This window comes from Drosophila serrata, unplaced genomic scaffold, assembly GCF_035046125.1.
Source record: "Drosophila serrata isolate PLE 108 unplaced genomic scaffold, ASM3504612v1 contig_233, whole genome shotgun sequence".
NCBI lineage: Eukaryota > Metazoa > Arthropoda > Insecta > Diptera > Drosophilidae > Drosophila > Drosophila serrata.
In genome coordinates this window covers 840,276-864,398 of record NW_028257131.1, presented here as the reverse complement: position 1 = coordinate 864,398, position 24,123 = coordinate 840,276, and the positions used below count along the sequence as shown (strand labels likewise).

General features: G+C 44.2%; 2 protein-coding genes across 12 annotated transcripts in view; one reads left to right on the top strand and one right to left on the bottom strand.

Annotated features, from left to right (window-relative positions):
- Positions 1-201: 201 nt before the first annotated feature.
- Positions 202-20,114, top strand: mbc (dedicator of cytokinesis protein myoblast city). Of its 4 annotated transcripts, XM_020957349.2 has the most exons (14): positions 202-818; positions 8,207-8,318; positions 10,673-10,829; positions 10,890-11,159; positions 11,220-12,811; positions 12,876-13,226; positions 13,292-13,466; positions 14,727-14,840; positions 15,478-17,882; positions 17,953-18,039; positions 18,250-18,331; positions 18,398-18,568; positions 18,630-18,774; positions 18,843-20,114. In XM_020957349.2, the coding sequence occupies exons 1-14, from the start codon at positions 773-775 to the stop codon at positions 19,151-19,153; spliced, it is 6,018 nt and encodes a 2,005-aa protein (XP_020813008.2). In that variant the 5' UTR covers positions 202-772; the 3' UTR covers positions 19,154-20,114. The 4 variants fall into 4 exon arrangements, with proteins under 4 accessions (XP_020813008.2, XP_086686416.1, XP_086686414.1 ...); XM_086830290.1 differs by lacking the exon at positions 14,727-14,840; XM_086830288.1 differs by lacking the exons at positions 18,250-18,331; positions 18,398-18,568; positions 18,630-18,774; positions 18,843-20,114 and adding an exon at positions 18,133-18,212.
- LOC110187842 (uncharacterized) overlaps positions 20,110-24,123 on the bottom strand; it is a 19,333-nt gene continuing 15,319 nt past the window's right edge. For all 8 annotated transcript variants that reach the window (XR_002319904.2, XR_015271085.1, XM_020957320.2 and 5 more), the window contains one exon: positions 20,110-21,059. Coding sequence is in view for 6 of the 8 variants with exons in the window: in XM_020957320.2 (XP_020812979.2) it covers positions 20,875-21,059 (185 nt within the window). In the remaining 2 variants the exon portion in view is untranslated. The remainder of the gene's footprint in view (positions 21,060-24,123) is intronic.

The following is a 24,123-nucleotide window of genomic DNA, read 5'->3' as shown; positions in this document are numbered from 1 at the left end:
GCCTTTTACTAATGGTATGTTTACTGGTGACAAAATTAACAGAAAATTTTAAAATAGGCAGTAAAAGCACATACATCAACGACGGTTTAGAAACCCGCTGTAGGTGGTCCAAGTTTTTCACCCAGTATTTCAGCCAAAGTTTCGCACCTTACTGTTCGATATATCGATTAGACCTCGACAGTATCGATAGTACCGATATTATTTTCGAATTTTTCTTTATGCTTTTCGTATCATGCGTTTGTTTTGCTTCGCTTCATTCATTACGTTTTTAACTCAAAATCCGAACGGAGCGCGCGCGAGTTCTTTCCGTGAGCGCTGAAATTAATTAATTGTGAGCCAATGTGCACGTGTATGTGTGTGCTTGTCAGCGGCGGTGCGTGTGCGGGAGTGAGAACGTAAATTATTGGCTGAGCGGCCAACTCCCAAATCGAGAACAGAGCGGCAAAGAAAAGGAAAACAACGTAAAATGCATTTGTGACAATTCTGCGCGGAATGCAGGCTTTGTGCAATAATAATCATTTCTTGAAATCGGTTCGGCGAAATCTGTAGCGAAATGCTTCTGCTGGCGGCGCTTTTATTGTGAAAACGAATTTCAACTACGTGTTGCTCTTTCTGTTGCCTAATTTTCAGTTTTGTTGTTTTTATTTTCGCAAACGAAAGTCTGCCGCTCTGCATGTGTGAGTGGTGATCGGGTACACGTACACGACAGTGTCTGTGTTGGTGGTAAAAGTCGGCGCCGAAAACAGAAGCAACAACAAGAAAAGCCTCCAAGATGACTGTGTGGAGCGATTGCAATGCCAAGCAGGCATTCGGCATTGGTGAGTTAACAATTTTTAGGGGGAAATCAAACATATAAATAAATTGGCTAGATTACGGCCCACGAAGAATGTTTAAACAAAGTGCTTTGTAAACAAGCGTGAAGGAGAGGTTTATGGGCTCCTTCCGAGAACTCTCTCTCTCTCTCTCTCTCTCGCGCAGCGCCCCATGTGCCTGCCCCCCTGCTGCGTTTGCTACGGTAAAACTTGTTGCACCTTCTCGCTTGCACACGCGGCGTCCATGCCGTCGATCTTTCTTTCTATCCCTCGCACCGTAATTTCGTTTTTCTTTCAATTTCATCCTGTTTTTCCAGCCTCTGCCTCATTCCACACACAGCGAGGCAACACTAGCACAGAATTCTGTGATTTGCTCTTGAAACGAAAACCTGTTTTCTATCGTCTGCCTGTCTGTTCGCATCCTCCCTGCGCCTCTTCTCGCTCTCCCTCTCGATGTGCATTCGCTTGCAACGCCTATTACACTCACAGAAAAGGTACTCGATCCCGATTCATTGGCAGTGACCATGAAATATCTAATCGCGGGTCGCACTCACAATACGTGTGAATTTTTTATGGGACCCGCTTTGTCGCTCCGTTGACCTTTTCTCCGTCGATCCGTAGATACGACAGGTACAGATTATGAGGTACAGGTACAAGCGCGATTGAGCGGAACTCGAAAATCACTCGCTTCGAATTGTTTGCACTTGTTGCTTACACATGTCAGCCTTTAACTTTTTTTTTTCGTCGTGTTTGTGCTCATGCTAACTGTCGAAATACCCGATAATAGATACTGGAGGGCGTGGCCGGGGGAGTGCGGCCGTAAAAAGTAAATACGAATATGGGCCGTGAGATAAGTTATTATTTATTATTATTTGACATTGGGGCTGTAGTTTTGGCCCCTGTAAATGCGAATTGCCTTACAGAATGCATGGAATTCGAGTGGAAACTCCTTATCAGCAAGCTCTTGTCTTATCGCGCTCCTTTTGTGCTGCTCTGCGTCTTAAGAACTCTCGAATACTAAGCTTGAATGCCGACAAAATTACATTTTGGCTGTCTCAGTGGGAGATGCGTTGATCTAGCCGCTTTGCTTGGCAGCTCATCCATTTTGCTTATTAAAACTTTAATTATAACTGGACGAAGGCCGGTAAACATTGAGTAATCGCTTTATCTTTTTATGAGCCTCATTTCGGTTATCGTCTATTGATCGACGGCCAGTGTATGTGTGTTAGTGTGTACAAGTGCGAGTGAAATTATTTTCATTGAAGAGGGAGTGAGTGTTTCGCATGCCTCCTGCCTGGCAGTACTTACTCTCTCATCCACTCACTCGCACTTGAAGAGATTCTGTTGCACTATGCATATCTGCAAGTTGCACTCCTTCCTCCGCTCCTCATTCCCTGCCACCCACGGACAGGCTTTGACGATTCGTCGTCTGCTTGTAGACCAAGTTAAAAGTTTGCCCTGCGGTGACATCTTCACTTCTTTGCTGCACTACTCCACTGTTCATTGCCTCTACACCTGCAGCCGCCAGCCCTGCTTCTATTTACTCACCCCAAGGTGCACAAGGGGCACTACTGCACTCGTGCATTCTGCTTCTAAATTTGAATAGCAACAACAAGCAACCGCGTTAATAATAAATACAACAACATGCAGCAGCGAGGGCCAGAGCAGGAAAGTAAACATAAAACTTAATGAACCTGAGAGAGGGAGCTAGGGGGATAGAGCGGAGCCTCGGAGTTGATTTGGTTTCTGATTTCAGAGTCTCGCTTTTCTCAATTTAATTAAAATTTTCCAGCTCGTTGGAGTTTGAGATGCATGAAATGTGCCTTTTGATTTGCATAATTTCAAAGGAAAGTCTTTAATTTTTCTCCCGACTACCTTTTCTCACACTTTGAGTGAAAACTTGATTAAATTTGGCTAGGAAAAGGCTTTAATTATAATCTAGATCTGGTGTGCTCAGATTTCTATATTTTTATAACTTTCGTGTGAGGTATAACCTTTTCTCTTTACTAGATAAATCACAGAATTTATAAGACATATCTTATATATCTGTGGTAGAAACCCTGCCTCCACAATTTGAACACAACAAGATAATGTTGCTAAACCGAACGAGAGAGTCCCCCGATATGTGTTATCATGTGGCAGATGCCCTTCCCTTCGGGCAGCTGTATAAAGTTGTTTGCACTGCTGACTCAGCTCAGACCACTCATCCCTCGGATTCAGCCATCCTCCGGAGCACTAAGATTGAAGTTTGAAGTTAAGCAACTGGCCACTTGAGTTTCTGATTCCACTTGGAACACCACCACCCCCATCAACCCTGTACTGCAGCGAATCTCCGCTTTCCATTTCGCAATCAAATGGAAACTCAATCGTATGTAGTCCACCCCATGCCGGAGATTGCCAATGTCGGAGATTGTCGCATTTGTGGATTCCCCCTTATGCTAATTGACCGAGTGCAATCTTCGATTGCTCTCCGAAATGGCTTAATTAAACATAAATTGCTTGCCACGGGATCGAAGGCGATCGGGCGGCTGGAAACTGAGAGCTGAGAGGAGGAGAAGGTGGCTGCGTCATTGGGGCACAGTGCGTCATCCGGTGTCAGTAGAAACTGGTTTCAGCTGCACCAGAAACGTGAGCTGGGGTTGCAAAGGTTGTCCGGTTGTCCGGTTCCATTGAAATATTTTCATCAATCGTAGCTTCTCACATTTGATCGGATTTTTATCAGCAAAATGTATCAAGTTCAATAAGGTCTATCAGGTTTAAGGCAAAGTATCCTAATAATAGAATTTTCCAGCAGAACCATTAAAGTTAAAGATCATAAGAATGTAATTCTAGTAAAATATACATATACTTCAAAATAGTCCCACATGACATTATTTTAGGGAATAGCTACTCTAACCGAGCAGTTAACCTTACTTGTTCAAAAAGTCATAAAACCAATTTGAGATTGTTTTGAGTGATTTCCTCAAATGTCCCAAATGGGTCAAGTTTGTGTTTACATTTCCTCTTCAGTCTTTTTGTTGCTCCGCAATTTTTTATGGCTCTGCTCCGTAATAATAACGCACTTTTTTTTATTGTCGAAATTCTTTTCTTTGGTTTCTAATTTGTATCTAGATACTTTTTACGACCGCAGCGACATTAACCGTAACTGTCAACGGCCCAGTGTTCCAAGCGGTTGTGCAAGTATTTTTATAAATTTATGTGCCATCAAATATTGTCATTATCTTTGAGGGTTCTAGAGGAAGGGGCTGCCGGTGGGTTACGGCTTGAGGTTTACCCAATTGGTTATATGCTTGATGAATAATTTCATTTCGGCAAGCCCAAAAATATGTCTAATGTGCAGAGGAGGGGACAAACAGATATACTTGTATGCCAAAACAATCACTTCTTCTGTCAATCAAAATGATTAATATATCTATAAATAGTATTATTTTATTTGATTTAAATTTTGATCTAATTCCAAGGAAATAATAAAAATAATCTTATAATCAGCAACAGGTAAAACCAATCGATCAGAAGTATATAAAGGCGTTTCCAATAGTTCACTTTATTTTATTCTTAATTTATATTCCGCTTTTAGCTCTCAACGTTGATTGTATTGTAATGCTAAATAATTAATTCCCAATATCTAATTACAAATTCCTCTCAGCATCTGCAATTAGCCGCATCTGGAAATTCAAAATAAACAATAGAGAGAACTCCCACCGCTCTCCATCCATTAATTTTGGTATCCATATTAATTTCACCCCACTCCCGCTTGGAGATCTCCTCCGCCACTTGTAATTAGTCAATGCCAGAGCATCTTAACCGATGAGAATCATTATAATTAACTCTCGAAACCGTTCCTCAGGCTTTGGGCAATTAAAGACGCATATGTGGAAAAGTGTATATATAGAGATATATAGCTTCGGGGGCTTAGCTCATAGGAGCTCAGCTCATGCTCGGATATTTATACTTCGGATACGGTGAGAGAGCTTCAAACAAGCCTCTGTTTCTGTACAGAGAACAAAAACACAAAAGTGCCTGTGTGCCAGCCTGACAATTTGCATATGTGTATGATCATATATAGCCTCTATACAGAATCTTCTCTGAGCCGCGTGCTATTTAAACCAGAAATTTTGGAATGAGCCAAGTTGCTGTGGCTCTGGCTGGCTGTCGCCGCTCCGTCACGTTGTTGTAGTTTTTGTTTCACATTATTTTTACTGGCCAGTCACCAGTCACGACGATGCTGACTCCGACACCAATTGATGACGAAGCGCCTCGACTGCGGTTTATACATATATACATATATATTCACGTTGTTATATTGCTACGATTTGTTATTGTTTTGTGTTTTGCATTTTATCTAGCTTTGGGTAAACTTTAACCTCGCCAAGTGGGGAGTTTGCTGCCGACGAACAGCACACTTTATCCACGTGCTTAGGAGGGGCACAACTCTTCATATCTTCCTTGTCCAAATGTAGATGCATCTGCTGTAGTTTTATATAGGAAAGCAAATCAAAAGGTAGCTCTAGAGGTACAAAAACCCTTTCTAAGCTGAGTTCAACTTGAAATGAAATCATGTCTCACTTCCATTTCTACCCACATATCAAAATGAAACTAGAACGCATAATTATTACTCATATAAGCAAGTGTTTATTTACTCTGAACAAAATGCAAAATGTGGTCTAGTCATCTGTCTTATCGTAATATAAAATGTTTATAGCTGTTACTATCAACTCTTTTTGAAAATAAAAGGTTTTAGTAATATTTGACATTGGTAATAAAATCTTTTACTTGCTTTTTTCTCTGTGCAGTTTGTATGTATGTACATTTACCACTTTTTCATTTACCTGCCTGATTGCCTGTTGAGTGCTGGCTGTTCTCAGTTCTATATACATATGTATGTACTGGTCCGTACCCTTTTTATTTTGGCCTTCCTTCCTTCCCCTGCCAATGAGCCGTGACTTTCCTGCCATCCTCCACGTCCCTGCTTATTTATAGACCAAGAACTTGTGCATTTCATTATTTATGAGCGTTTCCGTTAGTCAACAAGTTTGTCGTTGCAGCAGAATGAGAAAAGGGTCTTGGGATAGGCTTTGTTTGGCTTATCGGCGCACTGGAGAAAAGGAAATGGGCTCGATTTAATGACATTTTCGATCGTTCTTGAACCCAACCACCGCTCCTCCCCCGCACTGATCGGGACTTATAGGTGTGTCGCTCACTGTGAGTGATTGCTTGACCGCAGCAGCGACGTCGCTGCCGACGTCGCATGATTCACTCACTTGCCATTTCCGAGTGTTTACTCAACTTGCGCATAAGTAGCCGCAGAGGTGGGAAAATTAATTCCCTTTAATAGCCCCACGCATTTGGATATTATAAATAAATCGGATCGATTTGATAAGTAACTGTGATCTAATTATATACGCGCTTCTTGGGAAACTTTCGCAGCTGGGAAAGTTCTCCTTGGAACTGGTTTCCGCAATTGACCCAGTCCCACTCCAAGTTAACTTTCCAAGCAATTTGACAGAAGAAATAAAATGCGAAGCGCAAAAAAAGTAACAAACCAAACAGTATGTTACGGATATATGTAATTGCGGTCAAGAAAGTAGGATTAGATAAGAGTTGAAATAAAGGGGGTTCGTATTGTAAAAGTCTATGGTTTTTACTATGCTACTCATAGAAATAATAAATAATGGAAATGATATCGAAGACTATCCAAAAGTAATTCAGATTAAAATCATTAAAATTAGGCTTTTTTGTTTTATTTACAGTAACATACAAGTTTTAGAGATGTAGTGCGTTAGGTTATTGAATTAATAAATGAAATCACATCAAATTGTTTTTTCTTTGTAAATTAAATGATCTTGTAAAAAAATATATGGCTAAAGTTACAATTTATAAATATATTGTACCTTATTATCTATTTTAAAATATATCAATTGTGTAAAATTAAAAATTAAATTAAAATTTATTTAAATCCATTGGATTATGACCAACTAACAATCCCATTCACATTTGATTCGATTTCTATGAGATTGCAATTTATACCATATGAATTAAGCCTTTTGGGTCTTATTACCTTGACCGCGTCTGTTCGAGTTTGACAGCAGAGCGACAATGAATACCTTTTGCGAATTGCTCCTCCGCTGTCGCTCTTAATGTGCTGTGGAGGTCGTTCTCGCTTGTTATGCCTTCCATCGAGATCGGGCAGAGCGCGAACATTGCGAGCATCGGTCATTGGACCGTGGCTGCTCCGCTCCCGTTGCTCCTGTTTCTCCTCTGCTGCGCAGTCGCCATCGGCACCACCACCACCATTACCACCATCACCATCGCGCCCAGTCCCAGCCCCAAGCATTACCACCACCGCCATCAGCAGCAACAGCAACAGCCGCAGCACCACCACCACCACCACCACCACCACCACCACCACCCGGAGCGTGCCACGCGAAGGCGGCTCAGCTTTGTTTTGTATCTTTTTGTGCTTGACTGCGGCGCTGGGGATGCGAGTGTACGGGCTTATATTGGGGGATGCATATGTGTGTGCTGCTCGCCCAACTATACTCGCATATATATTTAATATGTTGTTATATGGCTGTCGTATATCTCTGAAAGTTGCACTATCAAGGCGAGGAGGAAGTTTGTCGGCGGCGATGATGATGTCGTCGTTGTCGTTGTCGCCCAGGGAGATGGTTATGTCCCATTATGTCTCATGTGGGCGAAGCGGCAGCAGGGCTACTCCTTAGGGAATTTAAGATGAAAGGGTTTAAAAACTAAAGCTTATTTAATATTAATTTAATACTTATAACTACTATTGTTCATCCATATTCTTAACTAGATGAAACTATCCATTGTTTACATTTGAAAAAAAAAACGCTTATCTTGTAGAAGCAAAATAGCAAGGCACTGAATTATATGTATTTCCCGACTTCTTAGTACGATATCAATTTCTGTTTCGAATGCAAATGCGTCATTTGCAGTTCCCGTCAGACATCATCCATGTTTTATCGTTACTCGAGTTACGAGGAAGTTGCCCAAAGCTCCATAGATCCATTTCCCATTGCGTTTCTGGTTCAGATCTTGTGTGTTAGATCTCACGTAGAAGGGAACGGCATTGTGGCGGGATGCCTGAATGGATGCTGGTGGGGGCGATGGGTTTATCAAATATCCCATCCGCTGTTTTGCGCAGATAGCGGCAACCCAGTTTCCGATGATCAGCGCGTCCCCTCTTGGTGGCATGGGCTAATTGATAACCTTCCGCTCCCGTTGATTCGCGTTGATTTCGCTGTGATTTCGCTCAGTTGGCAACGACAGACAACGAGAAAAGGTGCTCCAAGCTAAGCTTCCAACGGATCTAAATTCTATTGTGTTCTGCAATGTTATTAGAGACTAATATTTGCATATTTTCTGCTTTCCAGCCAAGTGCAATTTCGACCAGGAGACGAAGCCACATCGCCTCAATCTGGATGTGGGCGATGCGGTCATAATACTCAAGGAGACCACACACTGGTACTACGGCTACAGGCAAAAGTGAGTAGATTTGGCATAATAAACAACAATTAACGTATAAATGCAGTTTAAACTAAATTGATAGATGATAGTGTCAATTAGCCAAACCATCCCTACACATTAGTAACATATAAAACACCTGTAATTAAACACCAGTAACACCTAGGAGACTTGTGAGTTGCTAGATTTGATCAATTTGTTTCTTAAGTATGTTATTTCAAACTCGGTTTGTTGTCTAATCAGCAATCTCGGCGAGATCTTTCCCCCGGCTTTCACTGCAGTCTCGTTAGTCTAATGCATATGCATGAGCGAAGGGAAAAAGATCCCACTCAAACCCATCCCATTCCCGGCATTAGCGGACAAAACAGAAAGCAGCAATAAGAAAACAGCAGCAGAAAACAGCAGGAAAAGTTCAGAAGCGGAAATGCTTGAAGCAGACTTTTCACAGACAGAGCAGAGCAGAGCAGACCGGAGCGATCGTAAATCAGGTACACAAGCGCCGCCCATTTGGTTTGGCCTTTGTTTACTCCTCCAGACTCGTGGTATTTCGGGGGAAATCTGTGCCAGCGTCTGCCCAACGCTCCTTCATCCTTACTGCAACCAGTTGCCGCCATGTGGCTGCCGCATCGATGTCGAAAGATAAAGTTTTCCTTACCCTTTCCACCATTCAATATTTATATACATATTTGTATGGCCGTCTTCTGACCCTTTTGCGGCCGATTCATTTGTTTGGCTTTGGGCTCGTTTCATTTTATGTATGTATCTCGCTGCTCTGGTTGCTTGTCCGGGTTTTATCTGGAGGCGCTGACCACCACGTCTTCTTATCAAGAAAAACGAGGAAAACGAGAAGAACAGAACGCCATCCGAATTGACGGAGCTGACCTTTTTCCATATTTCTGCTGACCCAAACAACCCCACTCCAAGTGGAACCAGAGATTCAGAGATGGACAGCACACACACTGAGGCAAAGCAGATAGCCAGACATCTCGGATGGAACAATATATATATATACATATATGCGATGGGTAGCAAAGAAAGTAAATAAACAAATAAATTCCCCGATCGCAGTGGGACCACAGTAGGGAAAACCAGTTGAAATCCAGAAGGTGCTCTCCATTAATTTGCCTTAATTGTGTCGAATAATTCCCACACTTCTTCACTGTGTGGAAATTCAAGGCGAGACGAGACGATACTCGATACTACTGATAACCCCTTTGGCCCGAATTTAATGTTTGCTTTCGGTTCTCTGGTTCTGTTGGCTGCCCATCAAATTCCTATTTTTGTTTGTACAAAAATATCAATTTTAATTGTACATTTTCTCACGATTTTAAAGCGTAAACATTGAAAATTACAACGCTTTTCTGTCTCTGGACGGACAGGGGCATCGAAATCAATTGGCAATGCTTAATCAAATCGAAGGTTACACGGCAAGAGAGGGAGATGGAAAGATACCTGAACTACCATATAGAACTTTGGCCAGAGTTCAGGGACCCGAGGTCGGAGCAGAAAAGATGGAGGGGAAACTGAAGCTGATTCTCTAAGTGATGAATGCCTCGAGCAATTAAAGCGGCCACCCCGCATGTCAAGCGGCGAATTGAGCCAAATTACAGCATTCCAATTCATCCGACAATGTCACACTTTGAGCGCACTTCCTCTGCAGAAGACGCAACCAACACTGGGGAAATTATTTCCAAATTTGTTTTAATATGAGATCCTATTTTCCTTAAGTACAACTATTAGAATTTTGTTTTTGTTTTGGGAATTGTAAAGACGCTACAGGATATTCTTGAGCAACATTGGGGAGATAGATTTTATTGAATCAGATATTTAAGAACATCCACAGTTGAGGTGACATGCATCGACCACCACCATGATTTGTTTTTGTAATCCCGAGACAGCAGCGTCGAACAATATTTGCCACCTCTGATGTGAAATGTTAATGGACTTACGAAAGGAGCCGTGGGAGCTGTGGGAGTATCACTGACCACTCTTCATTAATACCTAAATGTTAATATTTGTATTACTAATTCTACTTTCAAGGAAGCAAATCTTTATTTTTCCAAGTGTAGGAGACTTTCCTGCACTCCAAGTTCCCCCTATCGGTTGGCTCGGGTTGGGTAATTCATCAGCCGCGATGGCTGCGCTGAATGGTGTCATATATGTAAATGTAAAGTGTCCACAACGGAGCGTCGCGTCAGTTTGATTCAATATGCTTTATTTGCCAGATAAAGGCAAGCCACAAAGTGAGGGATTACTGTGCTGACTGACTGTAAAACGCAAAGTGGCAATTTGTTTTCCCTTTTTTTGTGTTGCATCCCATGTGCATGCCACATTTTAATGACTCCTCCCCCTCATTATTTGTATTATTGTTGCAGAGCCAAGGAAACACGCGGCATATTTCCCAAGAGCTATATACATTTATGCGAGTACAATATCGTCAACGGGGAGTTCTGCATCCAGCGTACGGATATTGTTGAGGAGATCACCAAAGTGCTCCTGGAGTGGGGCGGCATAGCCAAGAACTACTTTCTGGTAAGTCCAAAAGTGTGCTTTCTGAATAAACCAATTCTCATTGAAAACCCTTTGTTGCAGTCCACAAATCCCAGCTTTCCAAAGATTCGTCGCAAGATGAACGAGTTAAACAATAACCGGGCGGCATTGATCTCCGGCAATCTACCGCTGGATGAGGTGCGCAAGGTGAAGCTACAAGCCACCAACCAGATCGATACTGGCAATAAGCTCCTCGGCCTGGACATGGTGGTGCGGGACGAGAGCGGTGATATTCTGGACACCAATGCCATTTGCACAACGGAACTCTACGAGCAGCACGTGCACGCCATACAGCGTATCGACAAGGCCAATGTGAGTAATTTGTAATTGAAGCCAAACATAACTATATTATAAAAATCCTTTATGATTTAGCGGATGTCCACTGAGCGTGGTACGACGCGAACCTTGAATAAGTTCTCGCACAACATCTTGCTGCACGTGAACGCCTTTGTTTGCAAGTTCCAGGAGGATTCCGACCTGCTTTTCACACTCTTCGACGGAGAGACACACAAGCCCATCAGCGAGAACTACGTGGTGAAGTGGTCGCGCACAGGAATTGCGCGAGACATTGAACAGATCGACAACAACCGTGTGCTTTTCACCGATCTCAGCAAGAGCGATTTGGGCATCGCCAAGATGTACCTGGTGTGCTATGCCATCCGCATCGGGGCCATGGAGTTCAAGGAGTCAACGGATGGCAAGCGGACCAGCATGAGCATAGCTAACAGCATGCTCAATGCATCCAGTCGCAAGGCTTCGCAGCTTTCGGTTAGCTCAAGTGGATCCTCTGGCAGTACGGGCGAGTACATCATCCGGCGTCCATTTGGTGTGGCCTGCAAGGACCTTACGCCGATCATTAGCAAGGCGGAGGACTTTCGCGGTAATTTGGACTTGCCGTTCATTATGTGCGACAAGGACACGTTGGATGGGACGCTGCGGAAGCTAATCAGCAACAAGGACATTGGCAAGATAGACTCCAAGATGGCCGTGACCATCGAGGTGCTGCGCGGCGACATCAAGCAGATCAAAGAGGACTTCCCACGTCTTGTCCACACAAATGTGCCGGTGGCTCGCAAGATGGGCTTCCCCGAGGTCATTCTGCCCGGCGACGTGCGTAACGATCTCTACCTCACAATCTGCAGCGGCGAGTTTGCACGCATTGCCAAAACCTCGGAAAAGAACGTGGAGGTCTCAGTGTGTGTCGCCAACGAGCAGGGCTACCTCATTCCCGGTGTACTTAGCATTGGAGCCGGTCACCCACCCATTGATGAGTACAAATCCGTGGTGTATTACCACGACGACAAGCCCAAGTGGCAGGAGACCTTCAAGATCCACGTGCCCATCGAGGACTTTAAACAGTGCCACTTGCGCTTCGTGCTCAAGCACCGCAGTAGTAACGAGCAGAAGGATCGTACCGAAAAGCCTTTCGGCCTGGCCTACGTACGTCTAATGCAGTCAAACGGTACGACCATTCCCCAGGGGCAACACATCCTCGCCGTATACAAGATCGATCATAAGAAGTACGATAAGACGGTGGCCAACAGCTACATGGAGCTACCAGCCACAGTAGCCGAGTTGCAAGGCACTAAACCCTCGACCAGTGGGCTTAGTCTCCTGCCCAAGGACCAACTCTCCATTGGCGTCAACTTGTGCAGCACCAAACTCACGCAGAGCGTGAGTCTACTTGGACTCTTAAACTGGTCCGCCCACAAGGAGACGCTGGAGCAGTCGCTGACCGCCCTTTCCACGGTGCCCGGCGAGGAAGTGGTCAAATTTCTGCAGGACATACTCGATGCCCTGTTCAACATTCTCGTGGAAAACGACCAGCCCGAGAAGTACGATCAGCTAGTCTTCATGAGCATCATACATCTGATTGAAACCGTGTCCGATCTCAAGTACCAGCACTTCCTCACCGTTCTTGATGTGTACATCAACGAGAGTTTTTCCTTTACGCTGGCGTATACGTGAGTAGAGTATTGATTTTGAAGAGGTTGAACAGCTACTAATTACGGTTTTAACGACACTTAGCAAACTGATGGATGTGCTGCAGAAGAACATCAGCGATGCCATAACGCCGAAAGAAAAGTCGGTCGATGGGAACTCGCATGAGGAAAGCGCAGAGGTGCGGCGGCTTTACAAAACCACGCGGTATCTGCACTACGTGATGAAGTTCGTGATCCGGTCACGGGTACTCTACGCCGAGATGAACTGCAACACGGACTACGTGGACTTTGCCTCCCGGCTGCAGGAGCTACTTCGCATGTTTATCGATATGATAGGCTGCCCCAGCAACCTGCTAAAGTCCGAGGGAGCGTTGCTCAAGAACCTGCACATTATTGCCACCGATCTGATGCAGGTCTTTGATCAAGTACGCTTGAGGTGGGTCACTAGTAGAAATTAAACCAAATGTAGCATTCACTTATAATTATGTTGTGGTTTTATAGTGTGTCTATAGTTGAGATCCTTGAGAAGTTCCCGCCCCGCCGACTCACACAGTCCAAGATGGGCTGCATCAAGGACTTTGTGGACACAAAGCTATTCACTTTGCCCAAGTGTCGCGCCATCCTGCTGCCCGTGTTCTGCAAGCACATCAGGGATCATCTCGAGAGCAAGGAGGAGGTAAGTCTTCGAGCCATAGCTGCATTGCGTGTGCCACTAATTTACCATTTGGAATCTGCATTTTGTTCTTAATCCGATGCATCGTCCTCGAAACTTGTCTTGTGAATGCAAATGCCGACAAGACGCAAAATTAAAACATAACCCAAACACATGATCAAGTGTCAAGACAGCTCTGAAAGTAACTAACTGAATTCAGCTTATAAATTAAATAATTTACCATGCATACATTTGCTTCTGTTTCTGTCTTAACTTTCATATAATTAATTGAATTTAAATTAATTAATAAAAGAGGTAAGGAATTTCATTTCTTAATAAAGCTCGGAAAGCTTTTGAAATTGAAAGTATTACCATTACTAAATTAACTCATTTGAGGACATAAAGCCATTATTAAAATCTTATCCGTTTCAAATACCTCTTGAAATATTCAATAAAAACTGAATACAAAAAGTTTCATCAATATTTTAGGATCTTGACATGTGAACTTGTCTTAATTTTGCTCAATTTTAGTTTGATAATATTAACTAGTTAAGAGTGTGTAATTATTGCTAGCAATGTTTATTTAGTGTTAAGCATGTTGCATTTTGCTTTCTAGTGATTTTTAAGATCGTTTTTGGCATGCAAATATGGGCAAACCCGATTGACTTACTCTCTATTATGTCATCTTTTGTTATGTTATATGTCTTGTGTCCTAGTATAGATCAATGTTTTGTCCATGTCCTAGATCTAAGCAACGCACAAATTAATTTTACATATGTAGTGACTTAGCCAAGTGGCTTGTCCACGATAGCTCCATGTTAGTTAGCGATCTTCCTGTGTGTGTGTGTGTTAATAGCGATTTCCATCTGACCATGGGGCGTAGCGAACTCATGTAAATGTTGTGTAAACATTTCACAGGCGTGTTTAGTTTTGGCCATTTAGTATTGCACCCGCTCACCCGCCGTCTCATTGTCATTGTTAGAGAGCAATTTGCATTCAGAGCACCTCACAATCACAAACAATCACAAACACACGCGCACACCACCTGGGAACACACACCGAAACACCAAACACACCCTCGCAATTGTGAATGTGCGATCTCTACACACTGGCACCCTATTATCTATCTGTCTGTAACTCTTCTCTAAATCATTACCGCTAAGTGTTTTTCGTTTTCGTATAAAAATCAAATATCAATCAAAATCAATCCGAATCTTTATTCACGCACAACCCAACCCAACAATCGACGTGTTGTTATCGCTATTGCTTGTACAAAAACTATAGGGCGACTCGAAAACCGATATCTGGCAGCAAGAAAAGAATCTTTCGAAAGCCGCCAAAGTGCTCGGACAGAAAAAATCCCAACTGCACACATGTGATACAACTGCCAACAAAAAGGTAAAGGAAATGAATACATAACTCTCTCATCTTGAACTCCCAGTCAGGTCGGGTCGTGATCAGCATCAGAGCCCCCTTTTAAAGTGTAACCCGAATTGTTTTGTATTGTTATCATGAACACCTTACCGCTTAAGATCTTTATATGTTGCCGCTTTCTGGGCCAGTGATTATCGTGCTCAGTCTCGGGCTTGGAAAGCTTTCTCAGTTGTTAGGGGAAAATCCTGACATCGGGGTTTCCAGCCTCCACTCGACACCCGCTAAGTTAGGCTTAAGTTGTTCCAGCTTTTTGCAATGAAATGTTTAATGGTTTCGTGTTTTTTTTACTATACCTGCAACGTTTTCTATGTTAATTATATTAAACACTAATGTTAACCCCGTCAGGAGAAGAGCCCAGAGCCTGGCGGAGCCCTGAAGAACTCTAGAAGAGTAATAAGATTTAATTAAGAAGCACATTTCTTTAGTCAATTCTGTGAAATTGGGAAAGTAATCGAGGATTCTAACCAGATCTGAATTTGCAGATGTGAAAACTTTTTCCGAAATAATCCCAAATTGACTTGAATTGAAAATTGAACTTAATCATTGCCTCCTTCCCCTCCATTCTTGATCCTCTCTAATCTATTTCCAACTTTGTCGTTAGATTGCCGAGTGCATCAACATCATGAACAATATACTGAAGCTGCTCTTCCGCTCGGATGTCGGCTCCACTCACAACGATGTACGCGATATTATGATCATCCTGCTGCGCACGGTGATGAAGGCGGCCCGCGTTTTGGACAGAGACACGGGCTTGGTGGGCAGGTTCTTTGCCATCATGCTGGGAATCCTGCAGCGCATGGATGCCCAGCATTATGAGTATTTGGTGAAGGATCTGCATCAGCGGGACGAACTAAAGGACTTTGTCATAGAGATACTGCTGGTGTTCGAGGAGCTTGTGTCACCGCACTTGAAGGAGGTTTTCCCGCGCGATTGGATGGACATGATCATGCACCAGAATACCGTGATCCTCGGAGCTCTGAAGAACATAAGTGTGGTCATTACGGACTACTTCCTGTGTCCGTTTGAAAGGCAGATCTGGTCGAACTTCTTCCAGTGCTCCATCGCCTTTCTGGTGCAGTCGCCGCTACAGTTGAACGACTTCAATGACAATAAGCGGCAGATAGTATTCGCCCGGTATCGCGATATCCGCAAGGACACGGCGACAGAGATCCGCAAAATGTGGTTCCAGCTGGGCCAGCACAAGCCCAAGTTCATACCGCAGCTGGTGGAGCCCATCCTGGAGATGAGCATGATCCCGGAAAAGGAGCTGCGTCAGGAGACCATTCCCATTTTCTTTGATATGATGCAGTGCGAGTATTATAGCTCCCGACTGGAGCAGGAGAGCTATGGGGACACTAAGTTCAACAATGCCCACCACAAGGGCAATTTCAACGACTTCAAGACGGCGATGATTGAAAAGCTGGACATCCTGATCGGAGCCGGTAAGGGCGATGCGGAGTACAAGCAGCTGTTCGAGACCATCATGATGCAGCGCTGTGCCGCGCACAACACTTTGAATGTGGATGGAACCGCCTTTGTGGAGATGGTCACCCGGCTGATGGAGAAGCTGCTGGAGTACCGCTTCATCATCCAGGACGAGAGCAAGGAGAATCGCATGGCATGCACCTTTTCGCTGCTCCAGTTCTACTCCGAAGTGGACCTCAAGGAGATGTACATTCGGTATGTCTACAAGCTTTGCGCCCTGCACATGGAGTTCGAGAACTACACCGAAGCGGCCTTCACCCTAAAGCTACACACGGAGCTGCTGCGGTGGACAGACACGGCGCTGTCGCTGCAGCTTCGCAGCTTCCGACATCCGAACTGCCTAACCCACCGCCAGCTGAAGGAGGCCCTCTACTTTGAGATCATGGAGTACTTTGACAAGGGGAAGCAGTGGGAGTGCGCCATCGACATGTGCCGCGTGCTGGCCCGCCAGTACGAGGAGGAAACCTATGACTATCTTAAGCTGGCGGAGCTATTGAAGATGATGGCCATGTTCTTTGAGAAGATCATCAAGGAGCTGCGCCACAATTCCGAGTACTTCCGGGTGTGCTTCTACGGACGGGGATTTCCGCGTCTGCTTCAGAACCGTGTCTACATCTTCCGGGGCAAGGAGTACGAGCGGCACAGCGACTTCTGCGCACGCATGTTGGTCCAGCATCCGCAGGCCGAGCTCATGCAAACCTTGGAGGCGCCCGGCGAAGACATAACCAACAGCGACGGCCAGTACATACAGGTGAACAAGGTGGAGCCGATAATGGATCAGTCCTACAACAAGTTCAACGACAAGATCATTAACAACGAGATCGTCAAGTACTTTGCCGCCAACAACGTGCAGAAGTTCCAGTTCTCGCGTCCCTTCCGAGACAGCAGCGGTGGAGGTGGCAACATGGACGATGTGAGAAATCTGTGGCTGGAACGCACTGAGCTGCTCACCCGCTTCACTCTGCCGGGTATACTGCGGTGGTTCCCCGTCATCGAGACTAACACGTTCAAGATCTCGCCACTGGAGCGTGCCGTTGAGATCATGAAGGACACAAATCGGGACATTCGGCAGCTGGTCATCCTGCACAGGAGCGACGACAAGCTGCACATCAATCCGTTGAGCATGAAGCTCAGCGGAATCGTGGATCCAGCCGTAATGGGTGGCTTTGCCAAATATGAGGAAGCCTTCCTCACCGATGAGTACTTGGAACAGAATCCCGACGACAAGGATCTGGTTGAGGAGCTAAAGGAACTAATTGCCAATCAGATTCCGCTGCTGGATATCGCCATTGGAATTCATCGGCAACGGGCCCCCGAGAGCTTGAGGGCCATGCAGGAGCACCTTGAGGACTGCTTCAGTGAGATGCAGCAGCACGTGGAGTTGCGCTACGGTTGCCGGGCATGCGACCTGAAGAGCGTTCGAGATACAGTGGTGATGCGACGCACCAACTCCATCCTGCCCACTCTTTTCGATGGCAGCAACATAAACCGGCACTCGGAGACCAGCATGGGATCCTCAGAGTAAGTTTTCCGCTGATGGTGACTGAACTGAAGCCTTAAATTTTTCTTGGTTTCTTTTTCCAACTTGCAGCAGCGGCCTGTCAAAGTCAACGTTTCTGCCGCGGCCACAGACCTCTTCGATCAAGACCACTTTAGCTAGCTTTAGCTTTAACACCAGGTGAGTGAGCTACGGTTTTTAAAAACCCCGCCCTAACCAGATAACTCTCCTTCTGAACTCTCCCCATGCTGACTAACCATGCTGCACTCTAAGCTTGAGGCTGTAACTTTCGTTTTATTTTCTTTGATTTTTCAATTTGCCTTTATACTTTCGTTTGGTTTATTTAAATTTGCGTTATTTTGCTTATTCGTCTACGCTTACTATGTCCAGACCCAGCTTGGGACACTCGCCGAGCACCAAGAGCAGCAAGAGCAAGGACAAGACACCTGCCAAGCGACGATCCATGAAGAAGGTAAGTGTGGGTGGACTTGTATTGAGGAACATCTGCTTTTATTAACCGACTCGTTGAACCAAACAGGATCGCGATGCCCTTAGCTTGCCCAGCAGCCAGTGGTATACCCCGCCACTGAGCACCATTACCTCGACGCCGGAGAAGGAGATCAACACGTCCATAGCGTCTTTGGGCAGCGTGTCCAACACCTCTTTGAGTGGCCCCAAGACCCCCGATCCGCATGTTCTCACCGAGGAGGTAAATTTGAATGGAACTGAAGACTTTTGTTCACAATCTAAGACTTTCAACCAACCAACAGCTCACGCCCAAGCGACCATTGCGCTCAGAAAAGGAAAAGGAGCGGCGACTATCGCGCCCGGCCAGTATTGCCACACCCACGGCCAGCATCAAGAACTTCCCCGACACACGCTCGCTCTCCGAGAGCAGCAACCGCAACTCAGTCGGTAAGTTGACATAACAAATGGATAATGCCAGCGAATTTTTGAATTAATACATTTTTCTGGGACCGCAGAGACCACGGATTCCACATCGGAGGAGGACATTCAGCCGCCGCCGTTGCCCGCCAAGGCACGCGACTCCACCGACTTTTCCAGCCTGTCGCAGAACTTGGACTGGGCGCCGAATGGTTATGCCATGCTGGGCACCTTGGGCACCACCACCACCAGCAGCATGAGCACCACATCGACCCTGACAAAGACCAGTATTACGAACACCACGTACGAGTATTTGGAGGCCACTAACTTTACCCTAGTGGATGGCAGCAAGCCACGTCCACCGACGCCGCCGCCGAAGCCATCGCGCCACAGCAAGCACATTCCATGATGAGGGTAGCCAAAGGGTGAAGGTGTCTCTCTGCCCCAAAGCTTCCAGTGTAGCGCCATATAAATGTTCAAACGTTCACGTTGTCGAGTGCCAATTATGTATTCATGTTACTAAATGTTTAGCGGCGGAAATTGAGCCACAATGCACCGACCTTTCGCCTCAACCTACGACCAAATCAAGTGTCTTAACAATCGATCGATCGCATTAGCTTGTACCATTCTGATTATCCGATAACTATGTTTTAGCTTTGGTGTTAAGTGTTTTGCTTACGTTTAAATGATATTATGTTGAACATGTGGTCATTTTCGCCGTGTAATTCGTTTTCGAACGAACGCAACTGCTTGTCTTCCACAAGTACTAAATAATAATAATGTGTGTTGTACCTTAAGTTATCTACAACTTAGTTATAAACCTTAAGCTGTAATTCGTACGTCTCTTTATGCAAACAAGTGCCACAAGTCTATATACAATTGCAACTAGCATACCTACGACTATATCTACGATTTTACAATCAAGCATATTAATGTTTCTAGCACAAATTTACTAACGAGTCAATTACAAAAAACGAAACGAAATCTTGTATGCCTCAAATTTTAGATAATGCAATTTTATAAAGGAAGCATGTTTACACCGCTGTTTTTTTTTATACGATTCAAAAATAGACATAATTTAGAGCAACTAATCGTTGAGATTTATTCGTGAATCGTATACACATACTATATATATCAAGGCACAACTATTTTAACGAAATTGAGTATACATACATATATATGTATTTCATTTTAGCAACAATAAATTTTTTAATTTTCATGTGTATTTTAATGGATTCTGTGTAATTCGCGATCTGTGTATCGGCCAAAGATTAAGCAATAATGTCTAGCGTTAAGCGTTTCACCATTATGTTACCTTTATTAAAGTATAAAAACATGAACCTTTAAATAAAGAACAACTCGGGATTTTATTTGGTTATAAAACGTTTATTCAAGATATAATATTCAGATTAGTAAGACGTAAATGAACACATTAACAAAGTAGAGGGATTAAGATTTGGTTAAATATTAATAAATAATTTGGTCAATAAGTCAGACAATGAAGTAAAGTATATAGGATAGTTTCTAGAAATGGAAAAACATAGAAGGGGTGGCGGGAATATCAATACCTTGACACAGTATCAAACGCAAGAAGTAAATCTAACTTCGAAAAGCTGAAGTTTGTATACCCTTGCAGTGTGTAATTGGATCATAGGACCGTATCGAAAATCAATAATCAAAGTTTAAAAATGTCATAACTAAGCCAAAAAAGTTTTTAATTTAATTCGAATGTCTTTTTATAAGTATATTAAATTTAAGAATTGACAGTTATAACTGCATTGCAAATTTCGGACTAAAATTGTTTCTGATATTTTCCAATATTTTTCGATATTTTAAAGTTGTATTTATACAAGTTTTAATATCGGGAAGTATCTTTTGTATGTAGTATGTAAAAACAAAAAATATCTATGTTTTTCCAGCTCCATTAGATTCGTCCTGAAAGTAGGGCTTAAGCTTAGTAAATTGTAAAATGGCTTTTGATTCTCCCCATCGAAATGAAGGCACATATTAATAATACAGTTTGAAAATGCACGGAATGTTCGTTGTTGTTCAGGGACGTCAGCTGAGTCCTGAGATTTGAGACCAAAGTGTAAGAGAGCAGAGGCGCTGGAGCAGGAACACAAACAGGACTTAGACATCAACGCCACGGTTCGAATGCAGGTCCACGCAGATCTTGGAGTTGCGGTTCTGCTTCTGACTTATCTCTAGCACTTGGAACATCTCCTTGAGGGCCTCGCTGGTGCCCGTTTTGCGACGGTTGCGCCTCCGCAGGGTCACGCCTCCCGACTTGAACTCTCGCATCAGAGCGTCAAGACCTGGGGAGAACAAAGTTAAATTAAATTTAATTTGCGGTTCCTGGGTTTTGTGGTGGAATTACATTAAGTAGCTGGCTAGCAGAAGCTTATCTGGCATGCGGTTAGCTGTGGGCCCAAGGAGCAGCCGAGATACTCACCCACCAACGCAATCGTGTAAGCCCGGGACTTTAAAGGGTGTTTTATTTGGGTAAGGTGGCAATAGGACATAAATCACTGGGCAAAGGTCGGAGAACGGGTTGAGGCGTGAGCCGGGAGTGGAGTGGCCAAGTCTGTCACCGGCGACAAATGAAGCTGGAGACACATGTACTCTGGGGCTACAAGTCAATGGAAATGTACGGTCCACTCCGCCTTAAAACTAGTGTGTGTGTGTGTGTGTTTTCAGTGGAAGGACCAGGAAAAGTGGAAGGGCGCCAAGAAAAGTGGCGCAATAAAACACGGAAATATAAAACGCACAAATAATAATAATAATAAGCCAGGCCGAGACCAGCGGCAACAATGCGGCTTGCCTGCCGGCGCTTCTTCTAGTTCTGGGACGGTGCTATGGCTTGGGCCCCTCTCCTCGTAAAAATAATAAATTGCGTCCTCGCCCGCCATCAATCATCATCATCATCGTCGACGTCCTCTTCGTCGTCGTCGAATTTGATACGGTCTCCTGGCTTGACAGGGGAGAATGGAAACTGGAGTGGGCCGGGCAAGGCGGCGGCATAAAGCTGCAAAAGCGAGCGTAAAATATAGGAAAAATGTGAACGTTCTACGCTTCGCTTCGCTTAAAGCCGAAACTCTGGCAGGTTGCGCCAGAAGGTTGCCAGGGAATGGAAGCCAGGCAAGTACCTTTTTGCTCCAGTTCTCCAGAAAGGGAAAGGACTCGGGGCTAGGGCACGGGTCGAACTTAAATCAAATTTAAGTTTTCAATGTATCGCATGGCACCGGAAATGCTACTCACGGCGCTGAGAGCTTTAGTGTCGACAGGATATTGACAAATGTGTGCTGGAATTTCCGCTTCCGTTCTGGCTCCCGCTCCCGGGAGAGCAGGGAGCAGGGAGCAGGTAGCATCCCAATTCGTTTAAACCGATGAGAGCCCGTAGATTCGGCAAAGAGGGCAGGTCATGGAGTCGGGCCTCCGTAGAAAGTAAGGCTGGCATTCTGGTGGCCATGGCAGCGACACCAACAATGAATGGCGGCAACTTGTTGTTATGTATACCAACGATGTGTGTATTGAGCTTGGACAATATCAGCATTTCCATTCGCTTCGCCTCGCCACGCTTCGTTCCACCTCGCTTCATTTGTTTTGCGCCTTACCGCCGAGCAGGACGAGGACGAGCTTGACTTGACGAGTGCGGCCAGGACACGAGCAGAGCTGATGCCTAGCCGTAAAGCTGATGTACGGCTGGCTGCCAGCTCAAACGCTTCACGTGCCTCAAGAGACGCGCGCGCGTGCTCTCCGCTCCACACCGCTCGCAGCAAGGTTCCACGTTCCCTATACTGATATATATATTTATATACATATATATGCTATATAGAGCTATATAGCTATCGTGGCGTCACTTTTCTGGCTTCCAACAATACGCGCGTTGATTGATTTTGATTTGAATGTGCGCTCGTTACGCATACGACGCGTGGTGCGCGCCAAAAAGTAGGCAAGAGCAACAGCAACATTGCTGAAGTCAGCGCCAAAACAAAACGGAAACGGAAGTGCTTAGTGAAAGCGTTAGAGTGTCGCTGTGTATGTGAATGTGGCCGTGACATTGCAAGCCTGGTATCTGGACTCCTCATTCGGGTAAGTGGACAAGCAGAGGATTAAGTGCCAGTTAAAGGCAATCGGCAGGGATTCGCTCTCCATTCCCATTAAAAAAAAAGATTGTTGAGGCATAAATCATCTCATTAAATCTAGTCTATTTCCCTGTTCTGGGACTGGGTCGATTCCAGTATAGATATACAAAAAATATGATATATATTATCCTGCTGCACACATACACACAAAGGTGGAGCAACAATGTATTTACACATTTATGCGGGCTGATTCAATTTTCATCGAGGTTCAGCCCAAACAGACTGCCCTGCCATGTGGAGGCGGCAGCTGATTTCTCTATTGACAACACTCAAAATTAAAGTCCAGTACATATTTACGCAGAAACTCAATCGCAACGAGGTGTTCCACTTTTGTTTCATGGCAATAAAAGCGTAAATTAAACGACAAAGACGACCCACAAGTGCAATGACTGAATAAACACCTCTCCCTTGGCGGTGTTTACTCATATACCTATACCTATTTGAATATACATAGTTCGCATTCCATCTAACTCGGCTTCGCATTGTGCTGGCAAATGTACATTATGAAATGATGACAGTCGGAAAATTCTGTTACGCAGCTAAGTAAAAATCTCCAAAGCCAATTAAGTTTCTGGTTTATATCAATTTAAAACTAGAAGCTGGGGTTTATAAGTTCAACAGTGAATTATGTTATAGAGTTTTCAAACTAAATAGTTTAAAGTTTTCGATTATTTTTGACGCAAAGATGAACAAGCGTCTAAAGCTAGTTCGGAATATTGTATTAAACATTTGTGTGATTTAGCTCAATTTTCATGAAAACGTTCGGAAGTAATACTGCGCAGTCTGTTACAAAAATGAACACCACACATCTCCAGGTAGAATGGGAATTGGCGATTAACTAAACCGAAAACAGCTCTCGATTTTTACTGTCTGTTTGTTGTAGATAGGCTTCGAACCATGAATAGACGAGCTTGAATATAAGACAGGTTAAATTAAGACGAGTTCGATATAAAAATCTCTAACAAAGGTTGAATCCTGAATTGTCATAACTATTTACGATTTGCAATCCTTAACTCAGTGGATTTGAATGAGTGTTAGGCCTTACAATATATGATTTTAAACATGAATGCCATAAACGCTACTCGTATCAACATTCCCTATTGTTAGTAGTCCTGTCGCGGTAGAGTCCTGTTCCCCCCCTCTTCATAGAGCTGCTCGCAAACTTAATTAAGAAGTTACTGCTGCAGCAGTCGACAGTGAATGGCACGAGGAGAGACCAGAGGGGAGCACCAGG

Coding starts and splice junctions, on each gene's coding strand:
- mbc (XM_020957349.2), top strand. CDS start 773: ATGACTGTGTGGAGCGATTGCAATGCCAAGCAGGCATTCGGCATTG. Junction 8,319..10,672: donor TACTACGGCTACAGGCAAAA/GTGAGTAGATTT, acceptor TTATTGTTGCAG/AGCCAAGGAAACACGCGGCA. Junction 18,332..18,397: donor AGCGACGATCCATGAAGAAG/GTAAGTGTGGGT, acceptor TGAACCAAACAG/GATCGCGATGCCCTTAGCTT.